The sequence below is a fragment of the Diadema setosum genome, chromosome 18 (genome assembly GCF_964275005.1).
Source record: "Diadema setosum chromosome 18, eeDiaSeto1, whole genome shotgun sequence".
Taxonomy (NCBI): Eukaryota; Metazoa; Echinodermata; class Echinoidea; order Diadematoida; family Diadematidae; genus Diadema; species Diadema setosum.
Genome location: NC_092702.1, coordinates 6407878 through 6427668, shown reverse-complemented (window position 1 = coordinate 6427668; position 19791 = coordinate 6407878). Strand labels below are relative to the sequence as shown.

The window sequence follows — 19791 nt, the reverse complement described above, 5'->3', positions numbered from 1 at the left end:
GCATGCAGAGCTATCTTGCGGGGAAGGATCACGCCACGAAAAGAAGATGGAAAACCAAGGTCAACAAGTCGTACCGCGTAAGTTGCAGCACACGATATTGTACACGATATTGTACACGTTTAACTGACGTGTTTTCAATCTATGCTATGGCGGCACTTGATTAGATTCTAGGTTGATGATGATAAGCAAGTGATTTCGTGTGAACCCACGGCGTCGTCAATCTTCGCCTCGCCATAGGCTTGGCGTTTATCCCTACAGAGTGTGTTGCCCGTGTTGCGTATTCCATCCAGTGCAGGGAGTGGGATGGGTCGAGTACGCCTGCCTCGCTCGATCGGCCCTGCACTTCTCTGTCTTGTGTTGTGTTTGTGGTATACTATTATGGTGGTGTGACTGTTGCGATTGCAGTGGCCCACGTTCATGTTATAGTTTAATAGGCCTTTTAGTAACGTAGGCATGCCGTAACGTACATTATGTACATTGGATTCTTAACATCATGCTTAACCATCCCACAGTCAGTCAAAATTGTGAGGCTATCCTGGGACTGCATGGGTTTTAGGGGGCAAAATTATTTTGTGCTTCTAACTTCAGCACAGCCCCTATTCCATATTCTGCCCTAAACTAACCTAAATAAACTGCAACCATCCCGAACGCGAAGCTCCCACCCACTCACAGTGTAACTGTGTTGTTGTTGTTGTTGTTGGTGGTGGTGGTGGTGTTTATTGGCGCTTTTCAGTCAGTCTGATTTATCTGCGCCACGTCTTCTCCAATATTGGGAGTCCCTGTGTGAAGGGCGCCCCGGGGCTGGGCTGAGATGAGGTTAACTCACCCTCAACTCTAACGCAACCTTTACAAAGCCACCTAATTTTAATCATATTACTTAATTGTAATATTTCAATATTTCAGTTTTAGTGGGGATGAATTTGCCATGGCTGTGCTGCAGTTAGAAGCCTTGTGTACCGGTAACTATACACGGCCCAGTCGCCGCTGTACATACGTAACGTATTCACGTAGCGTATTAACAGCGTTTGGTCGGGCTAGTGTACCGGTAACTACAGTTTAGCCCCCTAAACTTTTGCATGCAATTTTATTTCAAGAATCTTGCATCTGGGCTCTCACAAAATATGCAACATTAAAATGCATGCGGACATTTCTTGTTTTGCAGTAATGTTATATGAAAAGGAGTTTGGGGTTTACCATTCAGCTCTCTTGTAAATAGTGAAGCCAAGGAGCATGTGCCAAACAGGATCTGCTGTGCAGATACGAAGACAATTGACTCGTGTCTCATTGCATAATCACCAGCCACTTTCAAAGAAAGATATGTCTTTTTGATGGTAATTACTTTTCGCTATCCCTTCTTATAATTAAGGTAGGTGGTACAGACACGAGGATGCGCGAATAGAAATTGAGCAAAAAATGTTGAAATAAAGATGAAAATTACTCAACTAGGCATACCCAGGCACTAATCTGATATCATATACATTACTGTACAAGCTGAAATTTTCGCGTACAGATATTTTCGCGAATTGCTACTTGCAGGACATTTTCGCGTGTTGTTAATTTCGCGGTTTGCGAGGGTCTAACAGAACTTAGCTATTAGCGCGTTGTTATTTTCGCGGTTCAAAGGCGATTCGCGAAATTCGCGAAAAAACCACCGCGAAAATTTCAGCTCGTACAGTATCTAACAATGAAGAATTATACTTGAAGATTAGTCCACATTAGTTTCATTTGTGGAAATTGGCAGAAAAGGGATAAAACCATCTTGCCAGGATGGTACAGTTTTAAACATTTTCACATGATACAGCTCTGATTTACACTTTTGCACAAATTTCTGGATGGGATTGACTTTTGTTTTACATGCTTTATCATTGAGTGAAATTTCATTTCATTTAATAAATTTTAAATAAGCAAAATATGGCCAACATTATGATATAACGTTCAAAATGAATCTTCAGATTGCTCAGCAAGACAGCGTCGTCGAACGATGATCATCGAAGGCACGTTAGTGCACCTGTGGAATTCTTTTGTACATCAATAGAAATCTGACAACTGTTTGAATAATTACAGCCAGTTGGAACTCCATGTATAAAACCTCCTTGGTGAAACTGACTAACAGAGTAAACAACCCTGTATGCGGTAGGGTAGGCCTACCACTGTCTGGCAGAGGCACTTTTATTCATCAATAGAACAGCTATTGAACATCATACGTGTGCTTAGTCCCACTTTAGAACACAAGCAAGAGTTACTCGTAAATGTTATGGGAAGTGACACTTGATTGGGCCTTTTCATTGATGAATAAAATGGCCTGCTGGCCGCAAATAGGCACCCTGTATGTACAATGCCTGCCGCAAACAGGGTTGTTGTATTACTCTACATGGTATAATATCTATTGTTAATATGCAGTATACATTGTAGTTGAGTGCTCCACACGTCACTGTAGTTAAGGTTGTTTTTATTTTTTTATTTTTTGCATATTTTGTACAGACTACATCCCTGAAAGTATTGTACCTTGAGTAGATGTGCACTTGAAAAAAAACTGCCCGCACGTCATCACCCCATGCCCCCATAGCCGAAGCATGTACCGTTGAAAGATATGTGCAGGGGACTGTGATCACAATTTACCTGTAAAGGTTGTGCTTGTAAATTCTTGAAATTGTTCTCGAAATATTTGGCATATACAGCATTGTCCAAAGATATGTATGCTGCATTCATATTCTTTGTTAAAATTCATTAAGACAATGCTGGACTACCCATGCATGTATTCTCACATGCTCAAGTTGTTTGAACCAGAGAAAATTATTTTTCAAGGATATTGAACTACTTTGTATGGCATTGCAGAACTGTCTAGATGAAGTTTTAGCCAGAAATAGGAAAAATTGCATTTTCAATAATTTTACTCAGTTTGTGTATACATACTGTACGTACATGGGACACTGGAGAGTAGATGTGAAGCTACATATATTTCTGGGTTTTCCTTGGACTGACAACTCTTTGTTTATTTCTGTTGTCCTGATTTGATTGACAGAAGTGGAGAATGACAGGGAGCCAACACTGGAAGAACTTGGTCTCCACTCGCACTGCATAAATTGTGTTTTGAAACGATGCCATGTCTCCATCCAGCCTGGAGTATCCTGTTCCCACATGGAATGCCCATTCAGGTACAAGATTTGTTTGTCTATAAACTTGTTTCTAGTGTACTTATCTTCTATGAACATGGGCCTTACTTGTCATGCATTACTCTTTCTGCAACATTAGTGTAATACAAGCTGTATCAAGGACCCCGTTTACAGTGCGGGGCTGGGCCGAGCCGCGGCCGAGCCGAGCCCCGCAATTTTGTCCGTTTACACTGCTGGGCTCGGCCGCGCTTTTAATTCAAACCTTTCAATATTTTGTCGTAGTGGCGCTCTGCTTGTAAACAAATGCAATTTGGTATAGCCTAGTTTTCAGACCCTTTGCCAACTGGATTCCGTGGCGACGAAGTCGCCGTTCGGGCAAAGGCCTTTGCCGAAGGAAAAATCATTTGCAGGACAAAACCACCTTAAACTATACTAGTTTTCGACGTTGAGGGGGTTAATATCGTGAAAAGCAAAATAGTACAGGCAGAGGGTCTGGAAGCCAGACTAAAATTGGCTGCGCATTTGGCCCAGTTTGTGTTTACACCAAGAAGAGGCCGGGCTCGGCCGCGGTTCGGCCGCGGCCAAGACCACCTCCAGAGCGTGGCCAAATGCGAGGCCAATTTTGGCCTCGCATTTGGCCTTTTGCACGTTTACACTGAAATGAAGGAGGGCTCGTCCACGACCGAGCCTCGCACTGTAAGCGGGGTCAAGCTGTATCATGATCTTAAAATCAATTTGGGTCAATCATACTGTATAACATCACAGAGCTGGTACTGGGGAATGTGCACTATTGACTATGAATGTTATTGTACATGTTCAATGTGACTTTTAAAAAAGGATAAAGTGTAAAAAATGCATTAAGAAACTTGACGAAGTATTATTCTAAAGGATACACCCTGTTCTATGTGCAGCTGGCTTTGTGTGCATTTAGCGTCTTTCATACCATGTAAAGGTGGTGCACTATCACTGTCTTTTCATTAAAGGTAGGGAATACCTTTTACAGACCTCCCAAAATGCAGCAAAACAGTAAATATGAACCTAGGGACTTGTTTAGGCCACTGCTGAGAAATTTGGAAGTCAACAGTTATCTACAATTTGAATAATGCACAAAACTCAACTACTCAGTAGTTCTGTGTGTCAGCCACACTTAAGCCTTTTTGTTGCTGTCTTCTGTATTTTTTTTATCAATAAACACAAATCTAAAAGTATAAGAGCTGATGTAATAACATATAGAGTGTGTGGCAAGAATGTATATAGAAATTATTGTAAGTTTTGATGAACTTTCTTCACAAAATATACATGATGGATACACATGCAGTGCATGGGTCTGCAAAGGTAGCCTAGTAATGTACTGGAATTTACGGTGAGCCCGAAAAAGATTCAATTCAAAATCTAACGGTCAATAAAAATGTACTAAATGTTACCTTCCACTTTCAATACTTAATGGGAGTTTCTAAAATGATACTCTCTTCAACATACCACTGTATTTATACAACTCTTCATTTAAGGCATGCAAATGGGATTCCCTACCTTTAATGTTGATGTTCTTGTCTTTACTGTCATGAAAAAGTTGGTGTCATATTTGTTGTGTTCACATCTAGCTGTGGAGCGTACTTCCACGAATGCAAGGCAGATGATCACAGCCTCCTGTGCCCCAATGTGAAGATCGCTTGTGTGAACTCCTCCCTGGGTTGCCAGACGAAGGTGACAAGGGAGCTATTCAAGGTCCATCTCAGACATTGCCCCGCCCACGTCATCATGTGTGGTCATGTGAGTGAACATGTCATTGAACGTCAGTACTAGTAAAGACATTGATAGTTGGTATGGTGGAGAGTGCTCTGGATTTTTCAACAAGTGATCATTTGTTTACTGCCTGATTTGTTCATCCATGGCAAGATGTAAAAAAAAAAAATGTATAGATGTATGTGGTCTGTTGGGTTAGATATAGCAAAACAATCCTGCAGCTTGAAGGCTGATATAGTTGCTTTGCATTATTTGAATTCACAGAATTCACAACCAAATTTACAATAATATTGAATATATGCATGATAAGATATAGTACTAAGTCATGATAAATAACCCTAACCCTAACACATCAGACCTAAGCTTCAATAATGGGATAGGTAGATTACAAAACAGGAATGAGATTTATTTTTGTCCGAGGCAAAGTGGAGAAAGATAGACATTGCAGTAAAGAAGCAAGAGTGGGCAAATAGGTCCAATGCACAAGGGCATGAATACTAAAAGCAAGGAACATGGTGTGGATAAACAGCGTATTGATGACCGTATACAAAAATTTTGTTCCTACAATATAAACTTTTTACCCAAATTATGAGCAAAAGTGTCTTGTCTCTCATTCAGAAGGCACTTTGAAAGTGTTGGTCAGTCAGATGAGCCTGAGGATGATAATGATGATGGTAATGATTTTGAGAATATGATATGATGATGATAATGATAATGTTAACAACGGGTACAGTTATAATCATCGTCATCACAATGACGAGTTAATGATATTGAAAGTGCCCACCATGCCCCTTCTTGCCGACAGTCTGTAGCAGCAGACGAGATGGACAGTCATTACCATGGCGACCATGAGAAGCATTGCGAACCGGTGCTGGCGGAACGGCGGAAGGAGTGGCTGGAGAGGATGGAGGGCAAGGTTCCGGACATTGACAAGTTGACGATCCAGGACAACACTGACCAATCAGTGGACAGTACGGACCAGGGTTCAAGTAAGACTGAAGGTAGCAATAAGCCAGTTCACAGTTAGCACTAGTCTGCAATGACCTCTCCAACCACAGACTTTGCAATACATGGAATAGTCTTCAAGAAGAGCAGTTGAAAAGAGCAATGCAGGCAGTGTGAATTTACATGTCAGTGCTGCATGAATGGCTTTTGTTAATGTTGCTGAAAAGAATGCACATTCACCTGTAAATACCAATCTGCACCTGGTTCATTTACAACACAGTTGTCAAGAAGCCCTATCTAGGTTCTGATTTCCTCAGTTGCAAATCCATTTCAAGAGAAGGTCTGCAATGACCTTTATCTGCACATGCTCAGATCGTAACTGTGAACTGGCCTACACATTGTATTTGCACTAGTTTTAGATGCTGTCAGAAATTGCTCTTCTCTCTTGGACACCATGTACATGTATTTGTCAAGCCACTTGTTGCATTTCTTCTTTTAAATTTCTTTGGCTGAACTCTATATCTCATACAGTTGTTATGCTGTGTCTGTGTCTTTGTATGATTACTGTATACGCCAATATTTTCGCGTACAGATATTTTCGCGAATCACGGTATCAGTGGCATTTTCGCGTGTTGTTAAATTCGCGATTAATGCTAGTAGTAGTAGGGTCACTGCCAAGCCAGAGTAAACACGTTCAAAGACTTGCCAACGTACTCGTAACGTTTTTCCATTTGCATTGTGACTTCCCAAACATTACAATAGAAAAGACACAGCTAATTGTTAGTAGAAGATTTATAAAATGAAACAATAATTAAGGGAATTTGCAGTGAGACACTCACACACGGCATTCACAAGTACCTACCAAATGTTGCAATAAATAGATGTAGATGACAAAGTTTCAGAGCTGCGCTAGACCATGTATAGCGCTAGCGAAAGTTTTACATGCATCCCTAGGCCTCACCCAACAACCACGTCGAGCCGGTGTTCGTTTGCATAGGGTAACGTAGCACGGAGATTGCACATTTTGATGCATTTTTATCATCGTACTGCACTTCCAGAATCGGTGGCACCGTACGCACTCGATTTTGTCATCAATTTGTACATAAGGTATGACGGGGTAATATTTTCGCGTGTCTTTAATTTCGCAATCAGCCCAAAGCTCGCGAAATTCGCGAAAATAACAGCGTATACAGTATGTGAACTGATAAGGAAAATGTAAAATTGGTTAATAGATAATATCAATGGCACATCGAATGTTTGCTTTATACCATTAAAGCAAAAGTCTCTTCACTTGTATGTATCATAGACAATTTCTCTCTATCACTATACATTTGTTTTTACCTCTGCCTTGTTTCAAATTTTAAATGCAAATAATAGCAGTGCTCAAATGATCACATCGTAAGCAGGCACTGTTTGCAAACCATTCCTTGGTCACTTTATTTCTTCATAGTGTCCCCGCCAGGTAGAGCATGTTGTAAACAATTCGTAGGGATTTTTGTTAAGTTGTTGAATAGATGTAAACAAGGTGATTTTTTTTTTTTTTTTTGGTCAACGATTATACAGCTAAAATTGATATTCTGTGCTTACTGACTATTCTCTCTGTTCAGGCTCAGCGGCCAATAAGAAAGAGGCACATGCCAAGTGGGATCCCTTGCACACTGTGCCATGGCAACTGAGAAGGGATGATGAGGAAGCGGAAACAGAAAACGAGGGCGAGACACCGCTCTCCCCCACCTCTCCCGCTCCCCTCTCGCCCGCCCCCTTCTCGCCCCTGCCGGAGGAGTCACTGAATCTCTGCCAGCTTCCGTACGGCATCCTGCAGCAGATTTCGCTGTACCTCAACCGGGAGACGCTCCATGAGCTGGCGCTCGTGTCGCATTTCATGCGTCAGGTCGCCGCCTCGCTGCTGAAGAAGAAGGGCCTGGTGGAAACAAAGTGGAAGAAGGTGGACGGCAAGTGGGCAGAAGACGGAAAGGTGAGCTGGAACCTGTCTTTTCAAAATGCCCTCTCAGTTAATGCACCAATGTGTCTGGAATGGAATCTTGAATGACGCTTTCATTGTACTGTATCATTTGGTGAGTTATGGATCGATTTGGGCGGGTTTGTTCATTTGAGCAAAATATACAAACTTGGCACCTCTTCGACTGAGTCAGGTGGAACATGGCACATGAAGAGTTAATTACCTCTGCCAAGAAGGTTATGAGATGTTGCCAGCTTTGGACACTTTTCTGTTTGTTTTCAGAATAACTCAAAAAGTTATTGACATATTTTGATGAAAATTTGAGATGAGGAAAAGTTGATAATGACACTAGGAACAAATGAATAAATCTTGGTCATGATTTGGATCACTGTCTGGATAGAGGAATTAAAATTTTTTTTTGAAGGATTCTTTATTGTTGGGAAATAAGGCCTTTTTCAGCAAATGTGGATATAGCTCCAGAATATCAAAATGGCCAGATTTAACCAACAAAGATATTTGTGTGATTCCAAATACTAAGGATATGTTTTGATGGTCAAGGAATCTAATAATGCAGATGATATAGATGTAGGACTAAGATGTAGGGTGGAAATTACATGGTGGGTGGAAATTTGCTGCTTAAATATTGGAGGTCTGTGCTTTCAAAGTTCTTTAATTTCCTATTTTTTTCTGAAGTTGATGTATTCATTGTGTATGTGGGGTAATAATGATGACAGTAATAATGATTATTTGAATGATAGGGAAAATCAGGAAATGGTGAGGAGATGAAAAAGAAAATAGAAAGAACAGTTAAATAGCAGTGGGTACGTACATTGATTAGTCTAGCATTACTTTATATTTGGTTTAAGAAATTCAAATTTTCCGTCAGTAATGAGCAACAGGATAAGTACTGTACACGCAGAATATTTCGCGAGGTTTTTATCTTCACGAATTTTGCGAGTCAGGTGCTATTCGCAAAATTAAAGACACGTGAAAATAATGACTCTGATCCTGATATGAATGTGACACACACATATACACTTGTTGTACATTTCTCCGTTTAGTACAGTACTCCACGATCGTGAACTTAACCACTCGTGAAATTGTTGGGAAGTCCCGATTTGTGAAAATTTAGACTCGCTAAATATATGGCGTATACAGGACAGTTATGAAATGTGGCACATTATACAGCAGTCTGAATATGAGGATTTTCTGTTCTGCAGCAGTCTTTATATAGGATCGATCTTTGATGACGTAAGTGTCATACAAATCTTACGATTCAGCTTTTTCAAGGTGAATGTACAGTTTGCTTTCATGAAAATGCATTGGCAGAGCCCAAAGGAGTAAGGAGTCTTCAGGAGGTGTATTCAAATTTGACAATAAGCTAATGAATTCAATCCAGTATGGTGTTCTGTTACATTCCAGTATTTGTTCCATCCCAAGTGATTTTTTCAGTCCCAAGTGATTATGTTTCATGTACTTATCACCCATCTACATACATTGTACCTCAAGAAATGTACAGTATGGCTTGTGTTCCTTTTCTTCACACAGATCTGGAGGTATGTCCCAGCACATCTCAAACCAGGGACATAAAGTTTCCTCTGGTATGGGAGAATGATGTACAGATATCACAGATGATACTCAACAGTGAGCAACTCCTCCTTTATCCTCTTAAAAATGGCATGAATTTCTTTTTCTTTCTTTCTTTTTGTCTTGCCTTGACATAACCAGTAGAGTAGACCTGTGAATACTGCCTACATACTGAAGAGAGCAGTACCATTACTGGAAAGCCAATATGTGTCCACACAGCTTGAACCCAACAAAAAGTTGGCCGAAAGTAATTTCTACTTTTCTGCATTATTTAAATCATTCAAAGTCATCTTAGCCCATTCAAAAAGTGATTGCAGTAAGAGAGAGTTAGTATGCACAGTTTCATTGGAAAGGGAGAAAAAATTATTCAAAGATTAGAGTCACTCGGGCATATTGTTCATAAGTATCAATGAAAACATGTTCTATTTCACAAAGAAAGTAGTGCCTGTCCTAGAAAAATGTGGTCCTGAAAAACTTTCTACATCTCAATTTTGGTTTTGTTTTAAATTGCCAAATTTTGACAGTAGGCGAAAAAAGAAAAAAAAGAAAAGAAAGATAACTCTTCCAGGTAGGACAAACTGTACAAATTTGAGTCAGTCAACCAAAATCGAACCCTAATATGCGTCTTTTCATGGGTTTTGAGCTAGGCAGATACATATTTGAATTGTAGTGCAATTTTTAGCTCTTACCAAATGTCAGGAAACTCAAAGCACACCTGTTGTGCTTTTAGTGAAGTGGTATCAAGCCATTTACTCATTTATCCAGTGCGTTCTATTGTGTGCTGGCGAAACACTTTAAGTCTTCCACTATGTAACACTGATGAGTTTGTGCAATTGCAAAGGTGAAATGAGATTTGAGAGCTTTATGTTTTCAGGGTCGACAGATTCGTGTCTCAGTGCACCACTAGCTGTGAAACATAAGACAGGCCCAGTGGGTCCGTTTCTTGTTGTCAAGTACCAAACTAATGACTGAACAGCTCCCTGCTGTTTCCCTCTAGTGAATGTGCAAAGGAGCCATTGACAATGATTCTGAGAACGGAATATTTCAAGATGTCTAAAGTTTGCCTCATTTCAGGCACATGAAAGTAATAAGGTGTGGATACTTTGCCTACCTTATCTTTTGTGCTTGAATTGATAATAAATTACAGTATACTACACTAAGAAATACATTTGTATTTCATGGTAATGCAACTTTAGACCCTAACACACAGACATTTATGTACAGAAGGTATATTTAGATTATCCTTTAATATGCCCTAAAAGTAAATCAAGTCATACATTTGCATTTCATGGTAATGCAACTTCAGACCCAAATGCACAGACATTTATGTACAGAAGATGTGCTTTGAATATCCTTTTACATGCCCCAACAGTAAATCAAGCAGGCATCAAACTCACCTTTACATGTACATGAAAGATAAGATATCATGAAGGATACTAGTTTATGAGCAACCTTAACTTGGTTTGTGTAGAGCAGAGACTTTCCGTGAAATTTGCAGGGTTGATGACACATTAAAATGTTTCTTGCTTTTGTTTTGACTATACTGTAGTAGACCTTGTGTGCTCAGGTAGCATTCTGAAAAATGAGGTATGTACTGTAGACCTTGTCTAAAAGTGTATGCCATTTTCTCTGAAGCAGTTTTTACACCATGTGAAATATGCTGTATTGTCTTATCAATTAGATAATGTGCAAGTAGTTAAGTATGTTATAGTATTTTGATTGTGTCGTAGGCAGAGAAGTTTATTCTTAAATCTGGAGATTATGCAATTTATGCTACAGTACAATGCAATTGACATATGTAAGTGCCTAGAAAGTTGTGGGAATGAATATACTTGTTATAAACAGTTTGAGAGTACTTATTCAATGCCTTGCATACAGCCTTGTTGATAGTGAAATTACTGTAGATAGGTGTAATTACAAATATGCAAATTTTATTATTTATTACTTGTATTGTGAATTACATAACTTTTTTTTTAAATGCAATTCTGCAAATATCTTTGTTAAAGTCAATCTTATCCATACTTATTTAATGTTCATCTAGCATTTTAATTTACAGATTTGCATTTTGATATAGATCTAAAAAGTAAAAGCCCTGATTAGCAGGCAGTATTTATGTATTTATTTTGTAAACCATTGTTTGTGAATAACAGTCTCCTTCTGTTAAAGAGGAGTTTCATTTGGTACAGATATTCTTTGTTGTTTGTTTGTCATATATGCTGAGGGTTTATATGACATGTCTATTCTAAACAATGCAAAGTGTCAGGAGTAAAGTGTAAAAATGAGATAATGATGTATTCATATGTGATGCATGCATGGAAACTGTTTAAATTATAGTGCATTAAGTGCTGACAATGGATTGTGTCATAATTCTGCATATGGCTCATACCTTTACATTTTTGTCCCCAAGAAGATACATCATAGTTATCATGTCCTGTAGACTTTCATTTCAAGGGGAAATCAGAGAATATTGCACTACATGTTTATGAAGACACAATGCAGTTTGTCTGTGACCAGTGCAATATGTTTCTTTCTGAGGCAATATAGTTTGATATTCCCCTCATTGCCATGCAATATATTATAAATTGCTGTCTTCCTAGTACACTGTAGGTGTACATAGTAACAGTGCATAATTTGAATTGCACCATGCTTTATGAAAACAAACACACCAATCACTGCTTAATTTGCCTTAAAGATCACTGCTGAAAAGTAATGTAAAAGTTTACAAATTTAGAGATGTAAGCACTTCAGTCCATCATACAATGTATACATTTCATCACTGTTGACAGAGACATAATGATGATTATTCGTAACCAAGCTTGAAATGCCAAATATAAATCCAAATATTTAGGGTTGTTGTTGTTGTTGCTGTTGTTGTTGTATTTGCCATTACATTATTTTGTTGATCAAGGTCACGCCAAAATTTGTAGTTTTGTATATCTACTTGTCCCTTATATGCCTCTTTCTAGCTGAAGGGTTGGCTGACTCCTGTGCATCATCTGCAATGTCCTGTAGCCCCTGGTAGTGGTAGACATTATAGCCTTTTGCAAAGGCAGCTCGCAATGGACTCGCATACAACGGGCGGTGGACTCACGCGCACACAGAGATCGGATGGGAGCACTCTCGCAGCTCACCAGTTGCGCGCTGTGTGTGCGAGTCCATTGCTCTTTGTGTGCATGTGCTGAAATTATAGCGAGCTGCCTTTGCAAAAGGCTATAGACATTATTGAGCTCAGACTGATGTCATATCAAGATGTCAAGATGTTGTGATTATGTGATGTAAAATGCCGAGATTTTGCATAGAGGGTGACATTCTTTGTGTACAGGTACAAGTGTATGTTGAGCTTTCTTGACTTGTTCAAAAAAGTTAAAAAAAATTTCAGGACATTCACAATTTGCAGTTTTGCAGGTTGTGGAACAACAGTATCAAAGTATGGAAATTTTTAGAATGAAGACAAGCTTATGTTTTCAGCAACTTGTTAGGCTTGTGTAAAATGATGCCTACAAGTTTCATTTCATTTTACATTATTTCGTTTAAATTACAAATATAAAAGGGGATCATATTAAATGAGTGTTGTATTCAAAGGTTATGTATGCTTCTTTCACAAAGCTTGTGTACAGTAACCCAAAGGATAGTTTAGGTTTTCAAGTAAAATGTGTGGGTGTGCCTGAGTTTTCAACAGGGAATTCATGCAGACACAAGTTTAAAAAGCAGATGAAATTGGCATATAGAAGAATAGTTTATCAGAGAGAGCATTTTGGAAAATGTAGCATGGATGTATGTACCTTCAATGAAATCAGTGTTCCTTGAAATGTTCAAATATCAAAATTTTCTTGTGGAGTCAAGTTTCATCCTTCAGACACTTGTCAGCATCACAGCTAATATGTTTCTCACCTATTGTTGGTGACTAAATACTTCAGCTAATAAAAACTTTCACTCGTTGAAACTCTAAAGCTTTAAGAATTCTGTTATGAAGTCATCATGGCTACCCACAGATATAGCACTATAGTATGCTCGGCAATTTGGTATTTATATATTTTTGAGTGACCTGTCAGCCACAATTTAAGATTCATTATGATTCTTATCACCACAAAACCCCAACAAAATTTCAGAGGTGGAAACCAGCACCATAACTGAATGGTCTACAGTGTAAATGTGCATAAGACATGAAACTACTTTTCTATCATTACTCAAGTCCAGCACAATAATCTAAGAGGAGGGATTTAATGTTCTGTTTTTGTTTTCAGAGGGGCATTGTAATGTATGATTATGCTTACACTTTTTTATCTTGAGTCTACAATCATATTTTTGTCTTTTTTTAACTGCAGCAAACACAAAGAGGCATTTTTCTAAAGTCACATATATTTTCATTTTGTAGGAAGATAGTACAAGCATGAAGGAAACTACACAATAATTTGGGCCATTGGAGTGCTGCCTGTTACACTAAAACAATCATTGCTCTAGTTATGTGACAAAAATGTATGTATGCATGGAAATGTGTGTACTTATATAGTTTGGTGGTAAGATTGGTATGTGTATGTAGATTTTTTTTAATGCAAATGAGTATATCAGTGTATGAATATGAATTTGTATGTTTATTTTATATAAAAGAATAAATATAGCATCAATTCTAACAATGTCTTTTGACAGTGTCTGTGTGTTGGATTCATTCATAGATAATGGGTATATTGTCATAGCTATCAGTGAGTGTATGCTATTCATAAACACTTTATATGCTATCCACCACACTATTTCAAGCATTCGATCACTCATAGATAGCTCAAATAAGACTAGAACAAGACTTTTGTCGTATTTTGTAAAATGATTCATTTTTAATCAAGTATAGACTTCATATTATTTCTGATTGCAAAGAACAAACAAGAAAATATACATGTAGATATATTTCATAATACAATGTGCATGCAATGCAGTATACAATGCACCAGGGAGGCAGGAGAGAGTCTCATTCCCAACTCCCCGAGTATACCACAGAGTAAACCACTACCACATGAGTTTAACAGTTTCATTCACTTCAGTACCAAAAGGTAGCACACAGCCAGAGGTATATGACTTCAGTACACTAGTTAATATCAGATGGGCGCTGTGCACAAAATATACCCTCATCAAATATTACATGTTAAAAACTTGACTGGCATCGTAAGAGATACACAAAATACCCATCCAAGGGAACTGAAAAGCTTTTGAGGGAGGTTATAATTTCCCCGATGACGACCCCAAAACCTAAAATTAGCAATTCGAACCCTGACATTAGAATGGTCTGTATATTTCTCACAACTGAAGTCATTATCTATGATGTGGGCTATTCACATCACTTAAAAGAGTAATGCTTTACTGGGTACATGTACCTTCAATCTACCTAGGATTACCAGCATCTAGTAAGCCATGCACAGTTTTACACAGCTGCAGTGTTTAATTATCACCTCATGCACACAGTGTGTTCCCAAATTGTGTTACACGCTGCTTCCCTCATTTGTCATTTGTTCACACAGAAGCATTCTGTCATGGAAGAACATTCTGTCATGGAAGAACATTCCCCAAAAATGCTTCATCTGTGGGAAAACATAACAAATGGTTGGCTGTCGTGTGATCATGTCTATATGATTACCGACTGGTATTTGACAAACCCATACAACATGATACAGTACCAGTGCACTCCCGTCATAACGAAGTCCTGGCACTTTTCTTTCATTATATCAAAATTTTGTTACAGCTGAACAGTAAAGAATGAAGATATATAGATGGTAATATCAGGACCAGAATTTTGATTTCATTGTAACAAGAATTTTGATTTAACAGTGTTCATTATACAGTAAAAGGAGTTCACTGGTATATCAATGCATATAAGTTCACAATGAACACCCTCATAAGGCCTCACACACAATGTGCTTCAGATGAAAGAAGGGGTGCTTACCAAGGTGAAACTGAAACTCTTGAGCTTTTGGCACAGGTCTCTAGAGAGGAGTTGAAAGATTGCACTTTTAATTCATTCACCATTTTCAGCAACAATAAATTTCTTAACATATATTCATAACAAATAACCTTTTTCTTGTCCATGTAATCATTAAGCCACATCCTCGCTTCATGAAATGACATTTAAAACATGTGAAAACTAGAAGCACACAGAGAGCACAAACCTCTGCCGAGGCGACGGCAGGGTCACTGACTGTTTCCATGGACCTGTGCATGCTTCATTCACAGTACAGTGTGTCTCCTGAATCCAGCTCATGGTACATGTATACACTGCAGAAAACTACCTAAAACTATAAAAGCACCTATTCCTCCTCCTACAAAGGTCCTAACCTGAAATCAAAATTTGTTCGTAACTTTTCAAGACATACTAATATGCAAATAAGCCATACAGTTGAATAAAAATACTAGTACACGTAGCTATAAAGTAAAAAGCCACTAATTTAATCCCTCAAAATTTCAACCACACTTTATCCTATTAATATGGCACTGGGCATATCAGAATTTTATGACCTCTTTCAGCTTGAGCCAGTAGACATCAATATACTAGTAATGGTATTAAAATACAGGAGGATGTCAACTTGAATTGCTTTTCAACGTCTTTGAACAATTCCAGCTGCCTTGAGGTGTGACGAGATATGGCATAGTACTGGTAACTATATGCTACATTCCTATGAGGAATCAACATTGTGATAACATTTGGCATTTGTCACGCTTGGATACAACAGGCCAAGTGCTGTTTGAGGTCCCCTTCATTGCTTTTTTTCCCATTTTGTCCACTGCTGTAACCACTACAGAAGATGGGAACTTGAGAATAATAGTATTGGTAGGTTCAGGGATGTTCAGAAGCTCATGTCACATAGTTGGGCAAAAGCCTACTCAAGACTTGAATATACAGCTCTAGGTAGGACAGCATCTCGTGTGACCATTAGGGGGTCAGCTCGCCCTGGCTGTCGACTTCTGAGATTAGCTTTACAGTCTGAGATTTCATAGACGTCCAGATTCTAATGTTAACCTTTATTTATGTTAACCTTGCTGGTCTGATTCATGTGTCTGGCCTGGCAGCTACTGGCATATTCATGCCATGTAAGCAGAGAGCAGACATGCTGAACTGGAGAAAATAAAGTCAGGAACTGTTCCATAATGCTGTTTGTAAAGTTATGCATGACATTAAAATGACTGGAATATTAAGTGCCAATATGTGCCCATTTTTTTTTCTTACATTTGAACAAAGTATGATTGTATGTCAACATTCCGTCTACATTGGAGCAAAAATACACTTTCAACTAAAAATGTGTGTTAACATGTCAAAATAATCACTATCATCAGTAAATTAATGGACAGAAAGATTAGGAAACCTACTTGGCTCGTCATATTTGAGTCATTTGTAAAGTCATGCGTAACTTTATGAACAGCTTTATGAAACAGGGCCCTGGTCTTTTCAATTGTATGCATTGTGTTCACATCGCATGATTATGATCTCCATGTCACGTTTTCCAAACCCTGCACCAATAAACTTGACCTGTTCTAGAACCCAACAGTATTATGTACCCTGTGGTATGCAACACCAATGGGCCATGTTTAACTTTCATTAAAAAAAAGAGTAAAGATAAACAAAAAGGATGGCAGCAATGGTATTGAAATAACAAAGTTACAGAATTTAAATGTTCTCCAGTAAGTTCACAATTCAGTGTTATTGGTTCATTAGAAAAGTTAGATGAGAGGTGATGACATCTCCTACTGACAATTATGCAAAATTTCATCACATTTCCTTTCACAAAATACACTATTAAAAGAAACCAATGCAGATATTGCATCATTTGCAGCAAATAATTGATTTTTTTGCAATATCCTTAGTGTCTTATCGGTCTTTTACTATTTTTTAAATCTTTATTCATTTATTTATATAATATTTTTCATGGTTTTTCATGCCCTTCGAGCACTCAGACTGAGTGGTAAAGGGCATTACAAATATTATAATCATGATTATGATTATGATTATGATTATGATTGTTATTATTTTATTAATATTGATATTATTACTATTATTATTATTATTATCATCATCATCATCATCATCATCATCATCATCATCATCATCATCATTATTATCATCATCACCATCATCGTTATTACCATTATTATACAGGAGAGATAGAGACATGTAACTTCCAAGAATGAGTATGTATCTTCAGGTAAGCAACCTTCAGAAAGTTCCAAAAACTTCAGTAGAAATTAACCCGAAATTGAAAATCCATAGACTGTTCCCTTTGCATAATCCATACCTGAAATATTCTAGTTACGGTTATCTCATGAAGAGTAGACAAACCTCATGGATACCAAGTTTCATTTGGTTAACATGAAATGTGCGCTTGTATTCACCTACAATCGTGCAAAGATTCCTGGAAGTAGAAAAGCGCACTGCCACTATTTACGAATTCAAGCAAGATGCAAGATAGAAGGATGCTTAAAATGTGTAGACCTTCATAGTTGCAGAGGAACTCAAGAGGGACCCAAGTCAGGGTCTAGGTTGTCCATCAAGGAGAGATTTGACACAAATAGAGATTAAAAAAATAGTGACAACTGATCCATGAAGGGAGAGATAAGAAAAGGGAAAGCGAAAACTTTGCAGACATCTGGCGCCAGCACTTTGTGCTATTTTGAATAATAGTAAGATAAGTGAGGATGAAATTGATGCTGACACGTTTGTTGCATGTTTTTTATGCATTTAATACATTACTACACTGCATGTCCTGCAACTGTGTGGTATCACTCGTTGCCTGCTTACATGTGCATTGTGATTGAAATTATTTGGGCATGCTGAAAGCTACAAGCAAAACCAACAAAGGAGATGTCAAAGACGATGAAAAAGGTCACCAGTGGATTGATGAGGAAACAAGTAATTTACTGGACATACTTGGTCCACTACATCGATCAGCTACATGCTCAATGGTCTGAGGAAGGTGGCTGCACACATACTTATCACTGAAAAAAATGGGCGAAATGGGCATGCCCCGAACTATTTCCTCCATTCAAAAGTGACTGAAATACTTGACGAGGGCCAACAAGGATGTGAAGGACCACAATAACCGCAGTGGAGGAGCGAGAAAAACGCACAAGTGGTATGACGAACTGCGCTCAATTTTAGTTCCAAACTAGCTCCAACTCATTAAGCTGGGACAATAATCTTGTTGAACATAGGCCTACGCATCAAGAGTTTGGTTACATGCCCTTTCTCCCGCCATGCAGCAAAGCAGAGGGGGGTCAGACTTCAGCATCTGTTAGACATGGAGAGCAAGCTGGCAAGACACTCCATGAACCATCCAACTCGCTATCACGTCTTATGTCCCCCCAAGTGCAAACCTCCTAAGGAGGGAGTGGGTGTCATTGAATCGGATTCGAACAGGAGTAGGTCATTTCAATGCTGCCAGGCATCGGTGGGGGCTAAGCTCATCAGCAGCCTGCCAGTGTGGTGCGCCAGAACAGACTGCTCAACACATCTTGAGTGAGTATCCTGATCTCCTACCACCTGACAACATGGACCTAACACACCCTACCCCTGAGACTGTAACTTCATGCATTGCTGCTCACATGTTCTGAGCTTGGCCATTGGCAAAGCATGCAAAGTAGAAGTACTACGCAGAATCATTGATGTGATTAATGAGATCAATTTCTTCTTCCATCTGTCTCCTAAACGACAACGCTTCCTGGAAACGATACTCAGCACCTATGCACCATAAAGCAGCATTCAAAACTCAAAGGGCTCTGCAAAACGAGATGGACAGAGAGGTACGACTGTCTAGAAATATTCCATTCTCTTTATGAGTACGTATTCACATGTGTGCACGCCATGGTGCAACCAGGGGAATATGCAGAGATCCAGTCATCATGGGACTGGGATGCTAAAACCTGTACCATGGCTCAGGGATTCATGACCTCTCTCAGGAATGGCCGTAACATAATAGCCCTGGTCATCCTGGTCAATAGTCTGGATACAGTGAAAGGCCTGAGCACCAAACTCCAGAAGAGAGATGTTGATGTGGTTGCCACCTACAACCTCATCGACACAGCTATTGATGAGGTAAGAAGAATGAGAGCGGACTTCGACTTGGTCTGGAGGAACTGGTGTACAGAGGCCGAGAGGATTGCTGCTGATGTTGGGGGAGAGATCGCGGGTCCCTAGAAGAGCCAAGCACCAGACACAGTGCAAATACTCCAGCTGACACAGCCAGGTTTGTATTGCTTTATTATTATTATTTTTAAAAAAAAAAGACATTTAATTAACACATTACTGCTCGTTTAAGAATTGTACCATGGCATGAATGGGACAGGGCTATTTATGTAGCCTACAGTTTCCATACAGCTACCATCATACCTTTCTTGTGATGCGCCTTTAAACAGAGACAATATTCTGATGGTGTCACCACTGTCTCAAGCTTTTGCAACATTCGTATTTTG

At 38.9% G+C, this 19791-nt stretch overlaps 1 protein-coding gene across 1 annotated transcript; it reads left to right on the top strand.

Annotated features, from left to right (window-relative positions):
- The first annotated feature begins 21 nt into the window (after positions 1–21).
- Positions 22–9442, top strand: LOC140241684 (uncharacterized). Its single transcript, XM_072321427.1, has 6 exons — positions 22–77; positions 3023–3155; positions 4715–4883; positions 5662–5845; positions 7409–7776; positions 9310–9442. The coding sequence occupies exons 1-6, from the start codon at positions 47–49 to the stop codon at positions 9349–9351; spliced, it is 927 nt and encodes a 308-aa protein (XP_072177528.1). The 5' UTR covers positions 22–46; the 3' UTR covers positions 9352–9442.
- The last annotated feature ends 10349 nt before the right edge of the window (positions 9443–19791 follow it).